The following is a 23,434-nucleotide window of genomic DNA, read 5'->3' on the forward strand; positions in this document are numbered from 1 at the left end:
GCTTCTGACCAACTGAACACAGAGTGGAGCTTCCCGTGACCCCCTCCTTTGATGGGATTAATTTGCTAGAGCCGCTCACAGAATTCAAGAAGCCACTTTACTTAGTAGATCGTTAGTTGATTATAAAGGATATTAAAGAGTATGAAAGAACCGCCAGATGGAGAGGTACCCAGGCTGAAGTTTGGGAGAGTTCCGAACGCAGGGGCTTCTGTCCCTGTGGAGTTTGGGGCATGGCATGTGGAAGCTTTCCCAATCACCAAGCTAGATGCTCTCTGAACCTCCTTCTTTTGGGTTTTCATGGAGGTTCCATCGCTCCAATTGTGGTTGTTTACCCCATTGTGGCTCAGACGGTAAAAAGTCTGCCTGCAATACAGGAGACCCGGGTTCGATCCCTGGGTTGGGACAATCCCCTAGCAAAGGAAATGGCAACCCACTCCAGTAATCTTGCCTGGAAAATCCCATGGGTGGAGGAGCCTGGCAGGTAAAGTCCATGGGGTTGCCAAGAGTCGGATGCCACTGAGCGACTTCACTTTCACTTTCACCCTATCCTTGGGCTTTCCTGGCGATTCATGTGGTAAAGGAGATGCCTGGGATGCAGGAGACCCCTGTTCTATTCCTGGGTCAGGAAGATCCCCTGGAGAAGGGATAGGCTACCCACTCCAGTCGTCCCCTTCTCCTCCTGCCTTCAATCTTTCCCAGCAACAGAGTCTTTTCCAGTGGGTCAGTTCTTCGCATCAGGTGGCCGAAGTATTGGAGTTTCACCTTCAGCATCAGTCCTTCCAGTGAATATTCAGGACTGTTTTCCTTCAGGATTGACTGTTTTGATCTCCCTGCAGTCCAAGGGACTCTCAAGAGTCTTCTCCAACACCACAGTTCAAAAGCATCAATTCTCCCACGGTCAGCTTTCTTTACGGTCCAACTCTCACATCCATACATGACTACTAGAAAAACCATAACTTTAACTAGATGGGCCTTTGTTTATAAATAAATTCACTTCTTAACCTATCAATCACTTTGTCTCTCACTGAATTCTTTCTGCAATGACACATCAAGAACCTGAGCTTTATTGGGTCCTGAAACAAGTCTGTGATCTCAGTGGGAAGATGGAGGGTTAGTCTGTAGTAAATGGTCTCAGGACTGGCCTGGAGGTCCAGGGGCTGGGAGCTAGCCTTGCGGCGCAGGGGATGCTGGCTCAGTCCCCGGTCAGGGAACGTCCCCCGTGCCTGACGCTCTGGGAACGCTGAGCCCTGCGCACCACTGGGGGCCTGCGCTGCAGTGAGACAGCCTGCATGGCGCCCCGAGGGTCCTTTGGGCCGCGGCTGAGACGCGTTGCAGCCAGATACATTGAATGAAATAATGAAATATTTTTTAAAAAGTATCCACCTGCCAATTCAGGCATACGGGCCCAATCCCCGGTCCAGGAAGTCTCCGCATGCCACAGGATGACTAAGCCTGTGTGCCACAGCCGAGGAGGACCCAGCCAGACATAAAGAAATAAAAAGATTAAAAGGACCAGACCCTGCACACACCCCAGTCTTGTCAGCAACCCCACCCTTCGGAAACTTTGCAGAAGAAGAATGCAGGACTGTTACTGCCTTGATCCTTATTACCCACTGCTGGCGATACAGCCTCTCCCTACTCACCAGGGAGAGGGGCACAGTTCTTAAGGCGCTGGCCTAATGTGTTTGCCCGTTGCTTGGCAAACAAAGCCACCCTTCCCTTCTCCAAAACTGTCTCCATATTTCTGCTTGGCGCTGGAGCACAGAGAGCCAAGCTTTCGGCAGCACTGGCCCCTCTGGGTCAGTCAGAGCCGGCCAGCCGGCCCCCGGAGAGCCTTCTCCCAGGAGCTCTCCCACCACACCTCACTCCTTCTGCGACCCTGAGGCTTTAGCTGTACCCCAGCCCCCTAAACGTACGCTTCAAATGCTGGCTCCGCACAACACCTGTCTGGGTTTGTGTTAGAGCATCCACGTGGTGACACAGTGCCTGTGGGTTCTCTGGACTCCCCCTTTCTGAGCCACACCGGCCCCTGAGGTCAGAGAGTTGGTGGACGGGGCACCAGCCACCGCCCTGCACCATCGTCACAGCTGGGGCCAAAACCCAGCCTCTCTGCCCAGTGGGACTGAGGCAAGCCTCAGAGACAGACCTTTGGGTGAAGTTGAAAAGGAGAGCGTCATTGCTTTGCCAGGCAAGGAAGACACAGAGGGCTCATGCTCTCAAAATCTCTGTGTCTCCACCCTGGGATGATAGTGACAAAGAGGGCGTGATCAGCTCGTGGACATTCTTCTGATGGATTCATGGTGAGGTAAGCAGGGGTCCACATCGTCACCCTTCGGGTCCAACTGGCCTGGGGTCTCCGTGCTTGTGGGCAGCATGTCATCATTAATCGTTCGTTTCCCCCACCTGGAGGGGGTCTCAGCCTCTGAAGAGCTCAGAGATGCAGCTGTGTGTCCGCTGATGGGGGAACAAGACCTGCCCCCAGGCTGCCCTTGACTGCTTGCTTCTCCCTGGTCTCAGTGAAAAAAAATAATCAATAACCATTCTAAAAATGAAATAGAAAAAAAATGGTTTGAGCCAACCTGACAATTATGACCCTGGAGACAGTCTTGAAGAAGCTGAGGACTGTTCCGCCCAGTCGCGGTCAAGGCACGGTTACGAAAGCTTTTGAGACTAAGGGTTACAGGACATGTGGACCGTTTACACAACTCAGATCTGCAGCACAGAGGGCGACTCTACAAGATTAAGAAAGAATGTTGGCCCCTAAGGAGGTTAATGCAGACCCGCCCCACACCCAGAAGTGGCGGGGGGAGCTCAAACGGGTGGAGAAAAGTTTCATCATTACATTTTTCTTGTCATAAAATGTGAATTATATCTCATCACGAGGTTGGGAGAAACGTCCAGTGTTCCCTGAGTCAGCACAGTGTCAGGGGCCAGGTCCGTGGACACCTCCCTCCTGGCCCGAGTTCTGCAGCTCCTGGAAGTGACCATGGCCCCCGGAGCCCTGGCCCAGCCAGACCCCCTCCTCCTGCCCGGCCCAGCGCCTTGCCTCCGCCGCGTTGTATCAGCTGTTCTCAGCACACAGGGACCTCAACTGTGCTGAAGACCTGACTGAGGCCAGGGGGTGGGTGCCTGCCACAGCACAGCCAGGGTGGGGCCCCCCTCCCCCTCTCCCTCCCCCGGAGCTTCCCTCCTCTCTCCCCTCCTCTCTCCCCTCCCTGGGGCGGGGCCCACATGGGCAGAAGGCAGAGAGACGGACCCAGCGGACTCCACGCCCCACCTCTGTGCGACCTTCCACCCCAGGACGCTCACGTGCATGTGTGCCAAGTTGTGCAGGGTCTGACTCTTTTCAACCGTATGGACTGTACCCCACCTGGCTCCTCTGTGCCTGCTATTCTCCAGGCAAGGACACTGGAGTGGATGTCTTAGCTGCTCAGTCGTGTCCAACTCTTTGTGACCCCATAGACTGTAGCCGCCAGGCGCCTCTGTCCATGGGATTCTCCAGGTCAGAATACTGGTATTCTTCTCCAGGGGATCTTCCCGACACAGGGATCAAACCCGTGTCTCATGTTCTCTGTATCGGCAGGCGGGTTCCTTACCACCAGCACCATCTGGGAAGCCCCCTAGGACACTTATATTGGGAACCAATAGATGCCAAGCAGGTATTGTTTGTGAGGGTTTGTATTTTGTTGTGTTTTGTGAATTGTCTACACTGAATGACCACTACCCCTTAAAAATACCGAGGCAGTATTCTCAGAGCCTGCCCTGACCCACAATCAGCCAGGCTTCCTGAGCAGCCAGAAAACAGACTTCTCAGAAAGTTCCTGGAGGGAGAGACTTCCAGGTGGCCCAGGGGTTGATTCTGCACCTCCAATGCAGAGGCTTCAGGTTCCATTCCTGGTGGGGGAACTAGGGCGAGCACTGCTAGTAGAGAGCCACGCGCTCTGGAGCCCGAACAACCGCAGAGATGCCGTTGCGCCGCGAGGAAGAGCCGTGAGCCCAACCGAGACTGATGCAGCCAAAAATCAGTTAAGCAGAGAAGGCAAGCTCCCCCCGGAACCGATGCTGCTGGTCCTGCCTCACCCTGAAACCTCGGCTGTAAAACGCGCCCATCACCCAGAAAGCCTCCTCGTCCCTTCTGAAACCCAGCAGGACCTGGGGGCCGCCCGGGCACAAAAGCCCCTCTGCGTCCCTTGCTTCCCTTTTGTTGAAAAAGTTTCTAATTTCAGCCCCTTCCTGAGTCCAAAGAGCAGGGACAGGCAGTTACTAAACACAGAAGTGAGGGAGACAAGGTTAAACAAGAGAAGCAAAGACAATAGTTGAGGATAAAACAGCCCCAGCTGCTCCTGCCAGGATTCTCCGAGCTGTCCTTCAGGAACTAAGGCCTCCCCGCCCGGTGGATGGTGAGACTTACAGACACAGGATGGCAGACTCCAGACTGACTGGAGCCAGAGGTTGAGGACTGAGATTCCTGAAACGTTGAAACCTTCGCCTCAGACGGGCTCAAACCCACGTGACCAGGACTCGGACCCAGACTAAACCCATGGTCTCCCAACTAAGACTACACAGCTGGTCTCAGGACTCAATGAAGCTCAGGTTCTCTGTGCCTCAGCACAGTGGGAATGCAGTGAGAAGCAAGGTGTTAGGCAGAAATAGGTTTATTAACATAGGACGTGTGTAAAAGATACAGTTGTGGTGGGGAGGAAGTTCTGCCCAAGGATTAAGTGGGCTACAACTCTGCCCACTTCCTCTGCCCAGGGGAGGGGCAATGACTGCCCTGTGCAGGGAGACAAGAGACTTACGTCTCTAGCTCCTCCTTTGCGTCTGGCAGGAGACTGACCTTATGAGGGTGAAGTAGGGCTGTCATAGTGACGATTCAAGCCCGCAGAAGGGCGGTGACACTGTTCTTTCACCTGATGGCCTGGATCACTGTTGTTCACCCAGTCGTGTCTGACTCATTGTGACCCCATGGACTGCATGCAGCGCACCAGGCTTCCCTGTCCTTCACCATCTCCGAGTTTGCTGAAACTCATGTCCATTCAGTCGGTGATGCCATCCAACCATCTCATCCTCTGTCGCCCTCTTCTCCTGCCTTCAATCTTTCCCAGCATCAGGGTCTTTCCCAATGAGTCAGTTCTTCGCATCAGGTGGCCAAAGTATTGGAGTTTCAGCTTCAGCCTCAGTCCTTCCAATGAATATTCAGGACTGATTTCCTTTAGGACTGACTGCTTTGATCTCCTTGCAGTCCAAGGGACTCTCAAGAGTCTCCTCCAACACCACTGTTTGAAAGCATCAATTCTTTGGCACTCGGCCTTCTTTATGGCCCAACTCTCACATCCATACACGACTACTGGAAAAACCATAGCTTTGACTATATGGACTTTTTTTGGCAAAGTAATGTCTCTGCTTTTTAAGATTCTGTCTAGGTTGGTTATAGCTTTTCTTCCAAGGAGCAAACGTCTTTTAACTCCATAATTACAGTCACTGTCTGCAGTGATTTTAGAGCTCAAGAAAATAAAAGTGTCACTGTTTCCATTTTTTCCCCATCTATTTGCCATGAAGTGATGGAACCTGATGCCATGACCTTGGTTTTTTGAATGTTGAGTTTTAAGCCATCTTTTTCACTCTTCTCTTTCACCTTCACTGAGAGGCTCTTTAGTTCCTCTTTGCTTTCTGCCATTGTTGAGCTACCAACTTCCCTGGTAGCTCAACTGGTAAAGAATCTGCCTGCAGTGCAGAAGACCTGGGTTCGATCTCTGGGTTGGGAAGATCCCCTGGAGAAGAGAACAGCTACCCACTCTAGTATTCTGGCCTGGAGAAATCCATGGACTGTATAATCCATGGGTTTACAAGAAATGGACAAAACTGAATGACTCACTTTGTCCAGTGGCCACAGGACTGGAAAAGGTCAGTTTTCATTCCAATACGAAAGAAGGGCAATGCCAAAGAATGTTTAAATTACCACACAATTGCACTCATCTCACATGCTAGCAAAGTAATGCTAGTAGTAATGCTCAAAATTCTCCAAGCCAGGCTTCAATAGTACATGAACCATGAACTTCCAGATGTTCAAGCTGGATTTAGAAAAGGCAGATGAACCAGAGATCAAGTTGCCAACATCCATTGGATCATAGAAAAAGCAAAAGAATTCCAGAAAAACATCTACTTCTGCTTTATTGATTATGCCAAAGCTTTTGACTGCATAGATCACAACAAACTGGAAAATTCTTAAAGAGATGGGAATATCAGACCACGTTACCTGCCTCCTGAGAAATCTGTGTGCAGGTCAAGAAGCAACAGTTAGGACTGGACATGGAATAACAGACTGGTTCAAAATTGGGAGAGGACTACATTAAGGCTGTATGTTGTAACCCTGCTTATTTAACTTATATGCAGAGTATATCATGCGAAATGCCAGGCTGGATGAAGCACAAGTTGGAATCAAGATTGCCGGGAGAAATACCAATAACCTCAGATATACAGATGACGCCACCCTTATAGCAGAAAGTGAAGAACTAAAGAGCCTATTGATGAAAGTGAAAGAGGAGAGGGAAAAAGCTGACTCAAAACTCAACATTCAGAAAACTAAGATCATGGCATGCAGTCCCATCACTTCATGGCAAGTAGATGGGGAAACAATGGAAACAGTGACACTTTTATTTTCTTGGGCTCCAAAATCACTGCAGATGGTGACTGCAGCCATTATCCGTGTATAATGCAGACACAGGATGAACAGTGCGGGAGAGAAGAAGCCAAAGGGCAGAGAAAATTTTTTATGTTTACATTTTGTTTGTCTTCCCATAAAATGTGAATTTTATTTCATACTTCTAAACTTAGTACTACTTTCCTAGGAGGTATTCCCAGATGTGGTTCCCAGTATCAGTGGCCTATCCTGGGCTCTGGATCCACAAGAAAAAATGAAACCACAAGCCTGATTTCAGCCCCTCCCCAGCCTCCAGGCCCACCCAACCTAGGAGGGCTTGGAGCAGCTGCCAGGCCTGTGCAGGGTACTGTGGGGGTCCTGGACATGACACCTCTGTGTCTCCATTTCTTTTATTACAGGAAACAGCTTTCACTCAGCCTCCATGACCTTCCCTGAGTTTCAATGGCAGATTCAAGTAGTTGTTCTTTAGGGAAGGGAGGGGATGTGAGAACAGGTAGAAAAAACAGTCAAGGGCAGTCTTAGGGCAGGGTCCTGCTTTCCCATCAGCAGACAGACACATCTATATCTTTGAGATCTTCTGCAGGCACTGAAGTTTCTCCAAGTGGAGAAGTTAACTGTTAATGACAGCGTGCTCCCGACAAGCATGGAGACCCCAGACCAGCTGGACCTGAAGTTTGATGGCGTTGACTCCTGCTTACCTTACGAACTTATTAGAAGAATGTCGACAAGCTGATCATACCCTCTTTGGATAATTAATATAAAACTTGTCACTATCTTCCCCAGGTGGTTTTGAAGACAGGGGCCCGCTGTGTACCTCTTTGCTGGCAAAGCAATAAAGCTGTCCATTTCTTCTTGCTCTCGTTGTTTAGTCACTAAATTGTCTCCAACTCTTTGGCACCCCATGAACTGTAACCCACTAGGCTCCTCTGTCCATGGAATTTCCCAAGCAAAAATACTGGAGTAGGTTGCCATTTCCTTCTCCAGGGGAGCTTCTTGACCAAGGAATTGAACCTGTGTCTCTGGCTTGGCAGGTGGATTCTTTATCACTGAGCCCCCTGGGAAGCCCAATCCTTTTCTACTTCACCCAAAACTCTTTCACCGAGATTGGATTCCACACCAGAGTACAGAGAAGGTGAGATTTCGGCCTCAAGGAGAGGACTTGTATCCTGGGTGCCCCTGCCCTCAGGACGGCCGGGGGGCGAGGGGGGGCGAGGGGCGGCGACCCAGACCCAGGCCCGCATGCCCAGGGCCCCTTCTCATTGTCTCTTGAGGCGGCGGCTCAGACGCAGAGTCTCAGGAGTCCGGGTCTCTCTGAGACTCCGCTCGACCGTGGCCTGAAGCCTCAGTCTTAACCGCTTGATGATCGCCGACCCTCACTCCAGTTCCCGCTGCAAACGACAGAGGAGGGAAGTGAGTCGGCGCGCCGTCGGGGACCGCGCCGCCCTAGGTGTGCTTCACTCGCGGGGCGCTCCGCCGCGGGCACGGATCAGTCTGGGGAACTAGTCGCTCCCACGCCCCGGAAGCGCCCCGCTACAGGGGGTGCACGCTCCGGGAATCACGGCCCCCAGGGACCGGGCATGGAGGCGGGCGCGCCTCTCCGGGGATCACCGCTCGGGGGTTCATCGCTCCCTAGAAACCATCCAGGGGCTGCATCACCAGAAGGATGTACGTAGCTCCGGCATAACCGCGTCTGGGAGCATACCGCCCGGGGGACTCATCGCTTCGGGAAGCCGCCCCGGGGCACATCGCCCGGGGTGCGTACAGCTCCTGAGGCGCAGCTCCGGGGACCGGGGGCCGGGGGCCGGGGGCCGGGGGCCGTGTCGGGGGCGGGGCGGCCCTCCGGGGCACCGGGCAGCCCTCCGGGGGGCGGGGCGCCGTGTCGGGGGCGGGGCCCCGCCGGGGCCAGCGCGCAGGTCCTCCCTCCCGTGCCGCGTCCGGATTGGCTGCGGCCGGGGGCGGGGCCCGCGGGGCATTGTGGGCCCCCCGCTCGCTCCGCCGCTCGCCATGTCGGGCTCCCCGGTGAAGCGGCAGAGGATGGAGAACGCGCTGGACCAGCTCAAGCAGTTCACCACAGTGGTGGCCGACACGGGCGACTTCCACGGTGAGGCCGCGCTGGCCCCCGAGCTCAGGGGGCGGGCCGGACAGCAGTGAGGGACTTCGGGCGCGCGGGGCTCCGGCCGGCCTGGCGGTGTGGGGGAGCAGGGGAGGGCCCGGGAGCGCGGGCGCGCGGCTGAGGGGCGCCCTGGAGTCGCAAACCACTTGTGGTTACAGGGGCAGTTTCGTTGCGCGAATGTTGAGCAGGAATATGAGTTAGTTCTGGGCCCAGAGAGACCAGACACTGCGAATGACACCCCCTGCTTGTGAAACCCCGTGTTGCACACACTTTCCACCCCTGCCCAGGGCACAGCTGTGCACGCTGGTGACCATGGCCGGGTGCGGGCCAGTTAGACGTTCGCCGCCTGGGACCAAGGAGCCCCCGGGGGTAAAACCCCAGTCACTGCAGGGAGGCAGGCAAAGCTTGCCCCAGGTTTAGGTTTTCCTGGCTTGACTCACCTTCCTGGGAGGGAACTGGGGGGCTTGGCCTTCCCATCCTCTGCAGCGCAAACCCAGACCGGGTGAGCCTCCATTCAGATCTGCTGGGAACCATGAAGGTTGTCAGAGAAATAGTGAAATGCTCCGTGGCTGGGAGTGCTCCGGGGCACACGGTAGGGAAGGGACTTCCTCGTTTCTGCTTTCTCATGGTGACTTGAGAAACAGGCTTTATTTCCTCTTTGGTAAGAATAAGACTCTTATCTCACAGAGCTGAGGAAAATGAGTAAGCATGTTTGGCTGCTTAAATATAAACGTTGGAGACGGTGATGGGCTTGAGTCCAACCTGTACATTAAACCAGCTGACAGAAGGTTCCCTCCTGGTCAGAGCTGGGGTCCCTGGAAAATTCCAGCTCCCGCTGACCTGCGAGGTCACTGGCCTCTTTCCACCCCTCCCACCCTGGTCCAGGCCCCTGGCAATGACCTCACCAGGATAGAGGGTCTGGGAAAGTGGCTGCACATCTTTCTGCTCCTTTTTGGTTTTTGTTTTTGGCTACACTGGGTCTCTGTTGTCGCAGGGGCTTTTCTCTGGTTGCGGCATGCGGGGGCTGCACTCCAGCTGTAGTGGAGGGCCTCTCACTGTGCGTGGTCTCTCTTGTGGAGCATGGAGTTTCAGGCTCAGGGGCTTGGTACTAATGGCTTGAGGCTCAGTAGTTGAGGTGCACCAGGCTTAGTTGCCCCGGGGCATGTGGGATCTTCCGGGCCCAAGGATCGAACTCATGTCCCCTGCATTGGCAGGCAGATTCTTAACCACTGCATCACCGGGGAAGTTGTTTGCTCCTTCTTAGTGTGAAGTATTTCCCATCTTTGCTGAGTCAATGAAGCCCTGGTCTGTATTGTTTTCCTGTTGGGTTTCACTGGGCAGCAGCTGCAGGCTGGCTGGTCTTAGGGTTAACTCTAACGCTTAAGTTCTGTCAGTGTAGGCCCAGCATGTCTGGAGGAGTCTTGGGGAATGTTTGCTTTATTTTCTCCTCTTTAGAAATATTTAAACTCAAGTGCTGACATTTAAGATTGCTAAGTGAATGTTAACGACTTTGTTTAAAAACACGTTTATTGATGATGTGTACAGTACAGTAGGTGTGTGTTTGTCTCTTTGTGACCCCATGGACTGCAGCCCACCAAGCTCCTTTGTGGAACACTGGAGCAGGTAGCCATTCCCTTCTCCAGGGGATCTTCCCAACCCAGAGATCTAACCTGTGTCTCCTGCATTGTAGACAGATTACTTACCAACTGAGCTACCAGGGAAGCCCATATATATCTAAATCTTACATAGTTGTAAATTCAGTTTTACGGTCGCTTTATGGACTGAAGGGTCTTGCCTTTGGGGTATCACAAGGCTCTTTGAAAATAAGTCAAAGCTGTAGATGCTCTTCTCAGCACCATGCCCCATGCCAGGTTTTGTATTCTGTTTAAGGGTCCCTGGAGCCTGAAGCCCATCTGTTGACCCCAGATTTTGTTTTTAGTTTTGTTAAAAGTCAGCTTTATCTAGGTACTATCTTCAGCGCATTACACTGGGTTTCAACACATCTGTGTAAGCTCCACTCCAGAGCATGCTTTCTTAACTTGTTATTTTGAAATAATTAATAGACTCCAGGAAGTTGCAGAATTAGCCCACAGGGTCCCACGAATCCTTCTGCCGTCACTCCCCCGGGTGTTCTGTGTGGCCGTGGTGTGACAGCAGAACGGGGCACTTGGTACCAGCACGGTGCTGTGAACAGGCTGCAGGCCGGCCCTGTGTTCACTGGTTTCCAGCTGCGCAGAGGAGGGGTCGTCCAGGACAGTTAGGATACAGCTGTTCTCAGCCCCTGAGAGCCATCCCCCTTCCCTGTTTTCCATCTCTGTACTTTTGTCATCAGAAGATACTTTGAAAATGCTAACTTGCCAAATCAACTTACGGAACCGGCTAATCCTGGAAGCTGAGTTTTGATGAACTTGAGCTCAGCACTGCCCTGTGACAGCCGGGGCCTCGAGACTCCTTGGAATTCCCACCTGGTTATCGAGAAGGAACACGTGTGTTAAAAGAGAATAGTTTGAAGACCCGTGTCCAGCCCCTCTGCGGCTGACCTGGGCGCCAGCACCTCCGGACGCTGCCAGTCTCCTCCTGGCCGCCTCCCTCCTTGCTCCTTGGCGCTGGCCAGCTCTCGGCTCTTGGCACAGCTGCTCGCTGGCTTAGCCTCCAGGTTTCCTCGCTGCATGCAGCTGCCTCTTGGCCAGCCTTCCTGCATGAAGTGCGGTCATGCCCTACTTGGCTCTGTTCCTGTGTTTAGGGCTTGCAGGGGTCGTCTCAGGTTTCTGGGTGGAAGCGGGCACTCCACTGACCCCTGCTTCCCACAATTACTTCCCAGCCATCGACGAGTACAAGCCCCAGGATGCCACCACCAACCCGTCCCTGATCCTGGCTGCGGCACAGATGCCCACCTACCAGGAGCTGGTGGAGGAGGCCATTGCTTACGGCAGGAAGCTGGGCGGGTGAGTGCGGGGCCGTGGCTGCCAGCCGGGTCTGCTTGCTTCCCGCCCCTGAGGCGGGTTCTCCAGTGTTTTAGGCTCCGGGAAGGAAAGCTGTCTGCTTTCTTGCGGGCATCACCCATTGTGAGTTTTGGTGGCAGGAGCATGTGGACAGCACCCCAGAAGTCCTTCCCCCGTTTGTAGTCAGTGTCCTCAGCCCTGGCAGCCGTGGAGCTGCTTTCTGGCATTTTGTTACCTTCTAATAGTTTTGTTGGAGTGAGAGTCACTGTCTCAGTGAGCAGTCCAGTTCATTCTGATGCGTTCACATATACAGTGGTGCAGCCACAGTCCAGTCCGAGAATGTTATCGCCTCCTGGAATGTTCTCTAGTGCCTCCGCCTGCGACCAGACTGGCTCGTCTCTCCATATGCTCGCCTTTGCTGGATATCATGTTAAATGTTCATCTGGGTGGTACTGCTCAGCTGAGAGTGGGCTCGCAGGGAACAGTGGCCCCTGGCAGGAGCTGTGCTGGGCTGGCCTGTCCCTCTCTGGCACCCGGCTGCTGAGGCCAGCCGTGTGCAGGGGTGGCAGTCACGCCCTGGGCCTGCCCTGCCCCCCGACCGTGCACCCCGTGCTGGCGGCTCCCCTCACTTCTCGATGCTCCTGGAACTGGTGACCGTGCCCTCAGTGGTCACCAGACTGGCCCTGCTCTCAGGCCAGAGATGCTTCCAGTCCATCCTGGAGCCACGCTGTGCACCTTACTCACCCGCCCAGGCAGCGTCAGAGCGGTTGGGGAGAGTGTTTTGTTCAAGCCCCCAAAGACGACAGGGCTCAGCTTGACGGAAGGAAACACTGGGGATGAAGGTGGGCTTGGTCGCACAGTGGGAACGCGCTCGGTGCCCTCACTGGTCGCGTCAGAGTGGGGAGGAGGGTGGCTGCGCTCAAGTTCCATCCCTGGTCGGGGAACTGAGTTGTCCTGTGAGATGTGTGGTGTTGCCAAAATTTAAAAAAAAAATGGAGAAGATGGTAAGTTTTCTGCTATGTGTGTTTTATCATCACTTTAAAAGTTTTTTAAGAAAAACAGACGGTGGGAAAATAATTTGGGGAGCAAGTAAGAAGTTTTGTAGAATCCTGTGCATTTAAACCTAACAAGCTTCTAACCTAATTTTTTCCCTTGGAATTTCAGGTCACAAGAGGAACAGATTACAAATGCTATTGATAAACTTTTTGTGTTGTTTGGGGCAGAAATACTGAAGAAAATTCCAGGCCGCGTATCCACGGAAGTGGACGCAAGGTAAGGACGCAGGGCTGACGGGTGGGGGGTCAGGAGCAGCAGCCGCTGTTGTTCGCGGCTCCCCACACGGCCACGCGCTGCTCTGGGCACCTGGTCTCCGCCCTGCGTCTGCATCGGCCCCCTCAGCCGCTGCAAGCCGGGCACCCCGTCCCCCGCAGGCTCTCCTTTGACAAGGACGCGATGGTGGCCCGCGCCCGGCGCCTCATCGAGCTGTACAAGGAGGCCGGGATCAGCAAGGAGCGGATCCTGATAAAGCTGTCTTCCACCTGGGAAGGAATTCAGGCTGGAAAGTAAGTGTCCCGTGAGTGGGGAGCTGCTGGGGCCTCTGCCCGTCCCGGGTGGGCCTCTGGGGCAGCGGGCCTGTGCGGTGCTGCCAGCAGAGGACAGAGTGGGAGTCGGCTCCCCCCAAGCACGCTGGGTGCGGAGGAGGCAGGCGGGCGTGGGCAGGACGCTGCCCTGGCGCCCAGGCTTGGCTGTCCTGGGAGCGCCCGTCCACCCCCACGGGTCCCTGTGTTATTACGGCCCCGCAGCCTTCTGCCTCAGTGCTTCCGAGGGACGGGATCGCGCCGCACGTGGCCTTCGTGTGTGGCTTCCCTTGCTTGGCTCGTGTTCCAGGTTCACGTGCGCCACGCCTGTGCTGGAGCTGCGTCCTCCTTAGGGAGGTCTCCGTGTGTGTGTACAGCGCACCTTCCAAGCACATCCTCCTGGGGCACACGCTGCCTTTGTCGGGTGGGGTTGCTGGCTCGGTGCTCGTGGCAGTGGCCACCGAGGCGGCCCTGTGCCCTCGAGGCTGTGCTTCTGGACCGCTGCCCTGCGGCCCGGCAGCAGGGCGCCTCTGAAACCGTCTGCTGGGACAGGAACTCGGCTGGCAGATGGTAGAGCGTGGCCAGGCCCCCTTCTCGTGGCTGGCCCTGACGTGTCATCTGGGGGACAGGCTTTCTGCAGGCTGACCCGGAGGGCAGGTGGGGGCCGTGGGGCCGGTGAGGCTGTGGGATTGAGGCAGGATGGTGCTGTGGTTGGAGCCGACTCCGTGATCTTCAGCCCAGAGATTCCTTTTTTTTTTTTTTGGCTGTGCTGGGTCTTCACGGCTGCCTGGCTTTTCTCCAGGTGGGAGGGTGGGGGCTTCTCATTGTGGCGGCTCCTCTTGTTGCGGAGCACAGGCTCCGGTGCTCCAGGCATGTGGGATCTTCCCGGACAAGGGACTGAACCCATGTCTCCTGCACTGGCCCAGCGCAGAGGTTCTGTGACGAGGGGAGGACTGTGTCTGCAGCTTTCAGGGGACTTCTCGCCTTGGTCCCTGTTCTGAAATGTGGGTTTGATGAGGTTTGGTCGCCACAAGCCACTGGCCTGAGCTCATGCTGGTGAACGTTCCAGAATTACTCACGAGGGTGGAGCGACCCCATCCCTGCCCCTCAGGGACTGACTCACAGGCGCGCCCCGTCCCCACAGGGAGCTGGAGGAGCAGCACGGCATCCGGTGCAACATGACGCTGCTCTTCTCCTTCGCCCAGGCTGTGGCCTGCGCCGAGGCCGGCGTGACGCTCATCTCGCCCTTCGTGGGCCGCATCCTCGACTGGCACGTGGCCAACACGGACAAGAAGTCCTACGAGCCCCAGGAGGACCCCGGTGAGTGGGGCAGGGGGTGCCTCGTCCTGCGCTCTCGGGGGGCCCCAGGACTGAGGGTTGGGCGGCACGGATGGCAGCTCCGGTGCGTGTCCCCAGGAGTGAAGAGCGTCACCAAGATCTACAACTATTACAAGAAGTTCGGCTACAAAACCATCGTCATGGGCGCCTCCTTCCGCAACACGGGAGAAATCAAGGCCCTGGCCGGCTGTGACTTCCTCACCATCTCACCCCAGCTCCTGGGGGAGCTGCTCAAGGACCACAGCAAGCTGACGCCCATGCTCTCAGCCAAAGCAGGTAAGACCGCCGCCTCCCGCCTTCCGCCAGCCTAGGGCCCCACTGGAACCGGTGCCTTGCTCTCTTGAGGCTGTGGAACCTGGAGCCTCGGGGCGGGCTGCCTCTACCCGGCACTGGGCCTTGTTGGGCGAGGGCGGCTCTGAGCCCACAGCCCGGGCATGTGCTCCGCAGCCCAGGCCAGTGACCTGGAGAAGATCCAGCTGGACGAGAAGGCCTTCCGCTGGCTGCACAACGAGGACCGCATGGCTGTGGAGAAGCTCTCTGACGGGATCCGCAGGTTTGCTGCGGACGCGGTGAAGCTGGAGCGTATGTTGAGGGTGAGCGCCGGGGCCACGGTTGGGACGGGCATGTGGGCAGGAGGGGCCTGGGGGCGGGAGGGCCCAGGGTGGCAGGCCTGGCCAAGGGCAGGGTTGGGGGCAGAGGGCAAGCCTGGTGGGCGCACCAGCTCACACCACTCATCTCCAGGAACAGATGTTCAGCACAGAGAATGGAAAATAGCGCCGCACCTGAGGCTGGACCACGGATCTGTGCGTCTCTGAATTGGGGCCTAATTGCACATGCTTTGTGATGAATCTTGGATTTTTTTTTACTAATTGGAGTGGGGACGAATCATAGATTTCTGATTTTATGTAAAATTCTGCTCAGCGCATTAAAGCCCTTTCTTTTCCTTCTTGTCTGTCTCCTTCCTGGGGCCTGATGAAGGTGGGGTTAGGTCAGCAGCCCCATGGGGACCCCCAGTCAATGGTGACAGCCCCTTGCCTGCTGCTGGGCAGTGACCAGAGGGCCTTGACTCTGAAGGCGGGGACCCCCAGCCTTCTAGGCTGTGCCTATGGAGCTGGGCAGGGCGTTGCTGCCCTGCCGGACGGCCTGCTGTGGGGACAGCCGGCGCCCCCCGCCCAACACAACTTCCTTGGGCCCAGGTTCCTTTGGGGGTGGTGGCGCCACCTTGTGGGGACAGCGTGACGTGTACGGGCCTCAGCTTCCACCCCTCAGACCCGAGCAGCGGGTGCAGACGCTTCGCTGCACCATTTGGACTTTGCAACAGGTGTGCTGCGCTGTGAGCGCTTGGCGGGGGGAGGTGATGAGGGGTCCACGAGGGAGCCCCTTCCACTCCAGCCCAAGTTCCTGGAACACTGAAGGGGGTCAGGGGAGGGAACGCAGGGTTGGGGGGATGGCCCAGGAGCAGGAGGGGGTGGTTGGGTGTCCAGGTCTGCACCAGGGGGGCCAGGTGTTGGGGCGGGCCTGCGGGACACACTTCGGGTCTGGATGTGCCCACTCCCCTCCATGGGGGCCCTGCCAGGCCAGGCCTGTTCCCCACAGCTCCCTGCAGGGAAGCGGGGCCCCTGGGAGTGTGGCTCTGGAGCTGCCTCTGGCCGCCCTCCCCAGAAGCAGGAGCAGTGCTGGGTGGGCAGGGCTCAGGGCAGGCGCCACGTGGGCTACGCTGCCTGGGCGGGGCTTCTCCCAGCCCCCCGCGACTGCCTCGCCAGTTTGGGTCAGAGGGCCGCGGCTTCCTGCAAGCCTCCAGCAACCCCAGACTCCCTGCGCTGAGCTGGTCAACAGGCTGTGTCCTAGGAGGAGGTGGAAGTCGCTCACCATGCCGCCTGGCCCGGGGCCTCAGCGCAGACAGCGGATACAGCTGACACGTGAAGGCCACCTGCTCACGGGCCTGACCCCCTGCAGCCAGCGCCGTGGGACACCCTGGTCCCCCGACCTGGCCCCGTGCCCTCCCACTAACGGCCAGTCCACTGTCACTCTCCTGGATATCTCACCTGGTTTTCTTCACTGAGCATGATATGAATACTGTCCATTAACGGAAACACTCCTTTTATGGAAGCTACGACTCATCGAAAAGAACCACCACAGACGTCCACACACCTTTTTCGTGGACTTGGAGCTCAGGGTCTGTTTTCAACACTGAGCATGTGGGAAATACTAGGGGCCTCTTTCTGGGTCCTAGGCCACCTCCCCCCCACCCCAGTGCCCTGGGCCTGGAGACCCGGCCACACGGGGCCAGCGAGGAGGGCTAGGGAGGGCTGGGGAGGGCCCTGCCCCGCAGAGCCTGCCCAGGTCAGGTACGGACACTCAGAAGATGCCCCTAAAAGGTCATCATTTTTCTCTTTTTTATTTGCGTTACCATTTTAATAAATGCTTTTGTCCAGCCAGGTCCATCACCAGCTGGTGCCGCACACGGGATGGCTGGTGAGGGGGCCCAGGCCCAGGGTGCGTAGGCCAACAGGCATCTGGAGCTGCGGGCACAGAGGGGCGCGTGGAGGGCCACGGCCTGGTCTGCGGCGCCTGGCCGCCTCCCTCCTCCTCCCTTCCGAGGGGCTGGCCAGGGCAGAGCTAGGCTAAGAGGTGACACACATGGGGCGGGGTAGCTCCGGGGCTCAGCTGTGAGCCACAGGCCGGGCGGGCACCCTGAGGACGCTGGAGAGTGCCCAGAGGCTGCACTGGAGTCTGCTGGCTGGACAGCCACCTGGCAACCCAGGACCGTCCGCCACCCCAGGATGGCCGGCCACACTCCAAGAGGAGCTCACGCCACGTCCACCTGGAAGCAGGCGTGGCCGTCAGGACCTGGACACCACTCGGCAGGCGGCCGTGTGCTGTACCCACGAGCCTTTCTCCTAACATCAGAAGGGACATGGAAACGCCGCAGCGTCCACCTGAGTCTACCCTGGCCTTACATGGGGTCACCATCGGGTCTGAGACCATGCACCAGGCCAGTGTCCGCCCCCACCAAGGCCCAAAGGGGTGGGGACACCACAGGGAGGCCTGGGAAGACCCTCAGCACAGGAGCGGAACCCCAGGGTCCTGGCCAGCAATCGCCCCAGCTTCCCGGAAGGCTCTGCGTCCCCCCAGGACTGTGCCCCGGGGCCGGCGGGCAGCCCGCTTGCCTCCCCTCCCCACCCCACCCCAGGGAGACCCACCACGGTCAGCGGCACGGCCCATCCCCCAAGGCTGACCCCGTCAGGGAGGATCCTCAGAGCCCCCCAGCAGTTACGCCAGGGGCCAGGCAGGCCGGGTGTCATGACGCAGGGTCTCGGGGGACACCCAGGACATCTGGAGGTGGCGGCATCTGCTCGGGGCCTGGTTCAGGGCCTCGTCACTTCCTGCGGGGTAGACACCAGTTCAGACAAAGAGGCTGGGCACCAGGTGGGGTCCCACCGCCGCCTGCCGCGGCCCCTCACCGGCTGCCGCAGAGGAAGAGCAGGTTCTGCACGGCCGGGACGGTGGAGCTGGCGTTCTGCCCGGTGACCAGGTGGCGGTCCAGCACCACATGCACGGCGTCAGGCTCGCTGGCTGCAGGAGACCCCGAGCGCCGGGACCTCAGGCCGCGTGCAGGGCGGCCCCCGAGACCCCGCCGCCCCCACCCCGCCATCCCAGTTGGGGCTCCCACAGCCCTCTAGACGCTCAGCCCAGCCGCTCACCACTGAAGCAGGCCCCTGCGTCCTTCACGAAGTCCTCCACGACCAGGGGCAGGTGGGCGAAACCTGGTGCCCGGACGAGCTCGTACACAGAGGGCTGTGGCGCAGGGGCAGTGCCCAGGGTCAGTGGGCCGTGCCCCCCCCAGACTGCCCGTGGGGAGGGGTCCACAGCACGGGTGAAGCTTCCCAGGTCCTCCCCGGCATCAGGACACGGGGCCACCACCAAAGTCCAAGCAGGTGAGCTCAGGGTCGAGGGTCGGGCACAGAGCCCGACAAGGGGGGGCCACAGTGCCCCCAGAGGATCCCCCCCAGGACCCGCAAGCAGTCACCCACTCATCGGGCACAGAACAAGGCCCCAAGGGGCCCCCGCTCCAAGCCCCCTGCTCTGAGCTGGGGTCTGAGCCCTGACCAGGCCAACTGCTGCTGCCCCCCAGGGGCCTCGTCCCCCCCCCCCAGGGGCCCCACCCCGCGGCTCCTGCACCGCCACCCCACCCATGCGCACTCACCCCGGTGACGCTGTAGCCTTGGAACACCCAGGACCTGTCCTCGCTGGTGGCGCAGCAGAGGGCGGCCACCCCGTGGCCCACAGCACAGATGGGCTCTGCAAGCAGGGCCAGCACCGGCTTGACGCCGAAGCCACCCTGGCCCCACCGACACCCCCACCTCCCCGGCCCTCCCAGACAAGACTGGGGTTTGTTCAGAGCTTGGATCCCCTCAAGGGGTTCAGGGGCCAAGAGCCAGGCTTGGCGGGAGGAAGGCGGCTGCTGTCCACCCCTCACATGGGCGCACCGTCGCTGCCCATCAGAGGCGCCTGACCCGGCCTCTGGGCAGCGCCTGGAGCCCCCTCCTCCGAATGCAGTGGCGGGGGGGACCCCGGCCCTCTGCTCAACCCCAGGCCCCTGGCTCCAAGCACCCCTCTGAGAGGGCAACCTGGCACAAGTGCGTTCCCACGGCCGAGTGCCCAGACAAGCACTGCCCGTGGAGGCCCCGTTTCCGCCAACAAAGGACGCTTTGTGCAGCCCTGGGTTTGCCCGCTGGTCCCGATGCCAGGCCAGGGCAGTGTGCCACGTCCTCTTGGAGCAGACACGTCTCCTCAGAGCAGTTTTCCCAGCCCCCTGCCCCACCGCCACCCACAGACCCCACCAGGAACCAAGCCAGCATCCTGCCTGCCCACCTTGCAGGGGGCGGGGTTCCCAGCCCACAGCCCCGGAGGGAACCAGGCCGAGGGAGGGGCAGTGGTGGAAGGGATGCCCCACCTTCGTGTGTGTGTGCGCGTCACACACGCGTGTATACACGCGTGTGCATCACACACGCGTGTATACACGCTGAGTAAACCTGTCCACTCACTGGTCAGGACCATGGCGCTCCACACTGACCCCAGGCGGCTCCTGAAATGACTCGGCATTCCCACCAAAAACCTGAACCCCAACGAGGCCCACGAACACCACCTCCCACACCCCCACCAGACACTCCTCCCTGTTAGCGGGGTCCCCTCTCCCATGAATCTCATACCGCCCCCCCAAGCCCGGGCCTGGGGCCACCTACTGCTCTCGGAGTGGAAGTGCTGCAGGATGCGAGCCAGGGACCCGCTGCTGGCCAGGTCCACCAGGGCCCCGGGGCAGCTGGGGATGAGGAGGGCATGGTAGCGGGCACCTGGGGGACCACAGCCCGGTCAGTCACAGATGACGAGGCCAGCAGCTGGCTCCTCTCTGCTGCTGCCGGCCAGCTGCCAGCCCCACCAGCTAAGGCTCCCGAGACCCGCCAACCACCTGCCTGCCCGCCAGCTCCCTCCGCTGCTGGGAGCTCTGGCCAGCGGATGGGACATGGCCCGGATGGTCACGGTGCTCTGTGGCAAGCCCCTGAATGCTCCAGGAACACAGGTGCCTAGTTTGCGGTCAGGACCCAGCGGGAACTGCACCCCCAAGGCCCTCCCAGGCTCCGCACCGTCAATGGACTCCAGCTTGGCGGGGCTGGCGTAGGCTTTGAGGCGGAAGTCCTGCACCCAGCGTGTATTGCTGTCGTTCACGTCGACAAAGTCCATGGTCTTCCCCTGTGGGAGCCCAGAGGCCAAGGGTCAGCACCTCACCCCCTGCTTCTTGCACATGGAGGCTCCAGAAAACTCTGACAAGGGCTGGGACTGCTGGCAGCCACTCGGGACAAAGGCACCGTCAGCCCAGCCCCTCGGCCCCTGCTGGCCGCAGTCCCCGCCTGTAAACTGGAAGCAGGTGTCCCAGGCTCCTCTGGGGGGACTCTCAGGGCAGTGTCCCCGGGGTCCCGGCCCCTTGGGTCCCCCCAGGGATGATGTCACTATCCTGGAGACAAGGGGGACTGGACTCACCCCGGGGGTGGCCACTTGCAGGTTGAAGGCAGCGCTGGCCAGCGTGAAGCAGTGGAGGAAGGACGGGGCTGACACGCCTGCAAGGAGACGCAGCCCGCTGGGTTCGGGGCTTCTCCCAGCCTCGACCACCCTGGGGAGCAGCCCTTCACCCCACCTCACCCAGGGCCCATTCCGCACATGGCTGGGGGCAGCAGTTGTAGCTTCCTGACCCCCTCATCCCCTGAAGGGGGTCTCTCTCTCCCCCAGCCTGACCACTACAGGCGTTTTCCAGAAGGCAAACCCAAGTGTGAGGTTCCCTAACACTCCATCACCAGGGACTGACACCCCCACACACCCACCGATTTCAGCCAGAGGGGGGTAGTGATAGAGGCCTGTGGCTCTGGAGCATGGGCCGTGGCCTCTGTCCGCGGGGAAGGGGGGTGCATGCAGGATGGGGCGGCGGGCCCCTTCCCTCATGGAGCTGCTGGCTCCTGTGCCCCACCCTCTTCTCTGCGACCAGGGAGAAGAAGGCTCCCGGTTGGGGCTGAGACCCCATCACAGACACCTGCTTCTGAAGTCACGGGATCTGCATCCTTCCGCCTTTACTTTAATCAGGGGACTCCACCCCTAAACCTCACCTCGGACCTCATCTCTCTATCAGTACCTGCACACTGTACATAGTCTGCACATCTGGCAAAGGCAGTCTCCCCAATTCTGCCCGGTTCCTCCAGCCCCCTCTACCCCACCGACTTTGGCCCAGGGCCCCCTGAAGGGCCTACTCATCCTGCCCACAGAGCCATGCCCCCAACCCATGTCCTCAACATCCCTCCCGGGGGTCACACCCAGGCCGGCGCGACCCCTCCTCACCATTACCCTGCTCCCAGCAGTCACCCACGACTCCAGGACTGAACCCCACTCTCAGTGGCTCAGCCTTGACCTCTCCACGGGGTCTGGGTGCCCCTCAGTGTCTCCGTTCTGGGGAAAAGCTCAGGGGCCCCGCCTGGGGCTCAGCACACTGCGACTCCGTGACCCGCTGTCCTTGCTTTCTCGCCCACTTGGGCAGCAGCTGAAGTCAGGCCGGAGGCAGGCTCCAGAGCAGGACCTTGGGACCCGCCTGAGCGCCCCGGCTCCCCGCCGAGCGATCTCCTCGCGGAGGCCGAGGCGCCGGGCGCCCCGCCCGCCGGCCCTGAGCACCCGAGGCCTCGGCCGAGAAGCGGCGCTCGTGGCGCGGGGCCCGGCCGCCCGGCTCCCCTCGTACTTTCACCCGGACACAGCCGGGGGGCGCGGCCCGCGAACCGCAGGGCTCCGGAACAGTCCCCCACCGCGTCCCCGGGCGGCGGCCGGGCGCACTGGCCAGCCCGCAGCGAGCGCCACCGCGGGCCGCTCTCCACCGAAGCCCGGCTCGGGCGGGAGCGCTCGCGGTCCCGACCCCGCCCTCGCGGGCCTCACCTTCCGCGGCGCCGCTGGCCACGAGGAGGCAGGCGGGCCGGCTCGAGAGCCGCTCGGACGCCATGGCGGGTCTGCGGGGGGCCAGCAAGACTGCGCGTGCGCGGGGCGGCGGGGCGCGTGCACGGGCGGCGGGGCGCGCGTCCGGGCGCGGTGACGCGCCGCGCGGCCTAGGGGCGGGGCTGAGCGTCTCTGGCCCCGCCTCCCACCTCGAGTCCGGGTCCGATTCCGGGTCAAGTCCGCCGCCCGCCGCGAGCCGTCGGGCGCGTTCCCGGACCGCGTCCGCGGTCGTGGCCGCCGGGGTCCGCAGAGAGGTCTGAGCTGGGCCGCTGGACCGCAGCTGCACGGAGCAGACTCCTAGCCCGACCACCGCTCGCGGTCGGGAACATGGTTCCTGCCCCTTCCGAAACCCAGGTCGGGGCCGCGGGCCAGCCTGCAAGGAATGGGTTCCGCGTGGCATTTGGCAGCTTGCAGGACGTGGCAGCGGTGGTAGCATGCGGCCTCCCCGTCCAGAAGCCTCATTCTGGGTCTGGCAGTGGTGTGCCTGTCAGTGTCGGCCCCTGAGTCCAGTGGGGAGGACACCCACAAGATGACCTGTCAGGGCGATTGAGGTGTCCCCTGGGTGGGCTGGGAGCCTCACCCCTTCCTGAGCGGGTTCTCATACCAGGGAGGGCTCCTACCCTTACGTGGGAGGGGGCAGCGGTGAGGAGGCGCCTGTTACTGAGGCCCGGCCCTGAGGCCAACACCTGGGCCGGGTGGCTCACTGCACCTGGGCATGATGGTGGGCGCTGCAGGAGGAGTGACGGGCAGGTGTCTGCTCCTCTGAGGGCAGGCGCAGGACCAGAAGGGCCAGCAGCCCAGCCCAGGCCAGGTGACTGTCTCCTGGTCCATCCCTCAGTCTAGAAGCGAGAAGAAGGGGCTCCCCCTTCAGAGCCCCCCGCCCCATCCTGTTGAGCCCCCTCCCACAGTCTTTGCCCCGGGTCACACCTGAGGTGTCAGCTCACCTGCCTCCCCCTGGGCAGCACCTACACGCTATGCAAGTTCCTGATCATCGGACAGTGAATGCCCAGTGGAGCAGGAGGCAGGGGAGGCCTGGGGGCCGGGCTCTGCTACTGGGGCGTGGCGCGGTTGAACCTGGGCTCCTGCAGTTATTTGGGCCCCTGAGGCACAGAGTACCTGGGGACCAGAGGTCATTTAAGTTTTCCTGCAGCAGCGTTTCATTCCTGTCCCCAGAACCTGCTTGCCCTGGACACCAAGAACAGGTGACTGGGAGGCCACTTCTGGGGGACTTTCTGCCCAGTGGGGCTGGCCAGTGCCTCAGGTCTCCTCTGCTGTCTCC

The 23,434-nt window shown here is 59.4% G+C and overlaps 2 protein-coding genes across 6 annotated transcripts; one reads left to right on the plus strand and one right to left on the minus strand.

The window, feature by feature from the left end:
• Nucleotides 1-8,604: 8,604 nt before the first annotated feature.
• Nucleotides 8,605-15,577, plus strand: TALDO1 (transaldolase 1). Of its 2 annotated transcripts, XM_043451802.1 has the most exons (8): nt 8,605-8,762; nt 11,596-11,719; nt 12,881-12,988; nt 13,147-13,278; nt 14,438-14,613; nt 14,710-14,907; nt 15,079-15,224; nt 15,373-15,577. In XM_043451802.1, the coding sequence occupies exons 1-8, from the start codon at nt 8,666-8,668 to the stop codon at nt 15,403-15,405; spliced, it is 1,014 nt and encodes a 337-aa protein (XP_043307737.1). In that variant the 5' UTR covers nt 8,605-8,665; the 3' UTR covers nt 15,406-15,577. The 2 variants fall into 2 exon arrangements, with proteins under 2 accessions (XP_043307737.1, XP_043307736.1); XM_043451801.1 differs by having other exon boundaries at nt 15,079-15,577.
• Nucleotides 15,578-17,013: 1,436 nt separating this feature from the next.
• GATD1 (glutamine amidotransferase class 1 domain containing 1) lies at nt 17,014-22,255 on the minus strand. 4 transcript variants are annotated; one of them, XR_006266399.1, is made up of 9 exons: nt 22,099-22,255; nt 20,671-20,747; nt 20,277-20,382; nt 19,878-19,985; nt 18,839-18,933; nt 18,336-18,429; nt 18,096-18,207; nt 17,871-18,017; nt 17,014-17,153 (listed from the first exon to the last, which is right to left on the minus strand). XR_006266399.1 is itself a non-coding variant. In XM_043451803.1 (8 exons), exons 1-8 carry the CDS (start codon nt 22,160-22,162, stop codon nt 18,011-18,013), a joined length of 663 nt encoding a protein of 220 aa, XP_043307738.1. In that variant the 5' UTR covers nt 22,163-22,255; the 3' UTR covers nt 17,014-18,010. The 4 variants fall into 4 exon arrangements, 2 of the variants coding, with proteins under 2 accessions (XP_043307738.1, XP_043307739.1); XR_006266398.1 differs by having other exon boundaries at nt 17,014-17,455; XM_043451803.1 differs by having other exon boundaries at nt 17,014-18,017.
• Between the last annotated feature and the right edge of the window lie 1,179 nt (nt 22,256-23,434).

This window comes from Cervus canadensis, chromosome 29 (assembly GCF_019320065.1).
Source record: "Cervus canadensis isolate Bull #8, Minnesota chromosome 29, ASM1932006v1, whole genome shotgun sequence".
Taxonomy (NCBI): domain Eukaryota; kingdom Metazoa; phylum Chordata; class Mammalia; order Artiodactyla; family Cervidae; genus Cervus; species Cervus canadensis.

Bases quoted from the DNA above. Each gene is read 5' to 3' on its own strand.
- TALDO1 (XM_043451801.1), top strand. From the start codon at position 8,666: ATGTCGGGCTCCCCGGTGAAGCGGCAGAGGATGGAGAACGCGCTGGAC. The intron at 12,989-13,146 runs GTAAGGACGCAG...CGTCCCCCGCAG, and splicing joins TCCACGGAAGTGGACGCAAG to GCTCTCCTTTGACAAGGACG. The intron at 14,908-15,078 runs GTAAGACCGCCG...TGTGCTCCGCAG, and splicing joins CATGCTCTCAGCCAAAGCAG to CCCAGGCCAGTGACCTGGAG.
- GATD1 (XM_043451803.1), bottom strand. From the start codon at position 22,162: ATGGCGTCCGAGCGGCTCTCGAGCCGGCCCGCCTGCCTCCTCGTGGCC. The intron at 18,934-19,877 runs GTAGGTGGCCCC...CCCTGCTTGCAG, and splicing joins GCACTTCCACTCCGAGAGCA to AGCCCATCTGTGCTGTGGGC. The intron at 18,208-18,335 runs GTGAGCGGCTGG...GGTCTCCTGCAG, and splicing joins CGCAGGGGCCTGCTTCAGTG to CCAGCGAGCCTGACGCCGTG.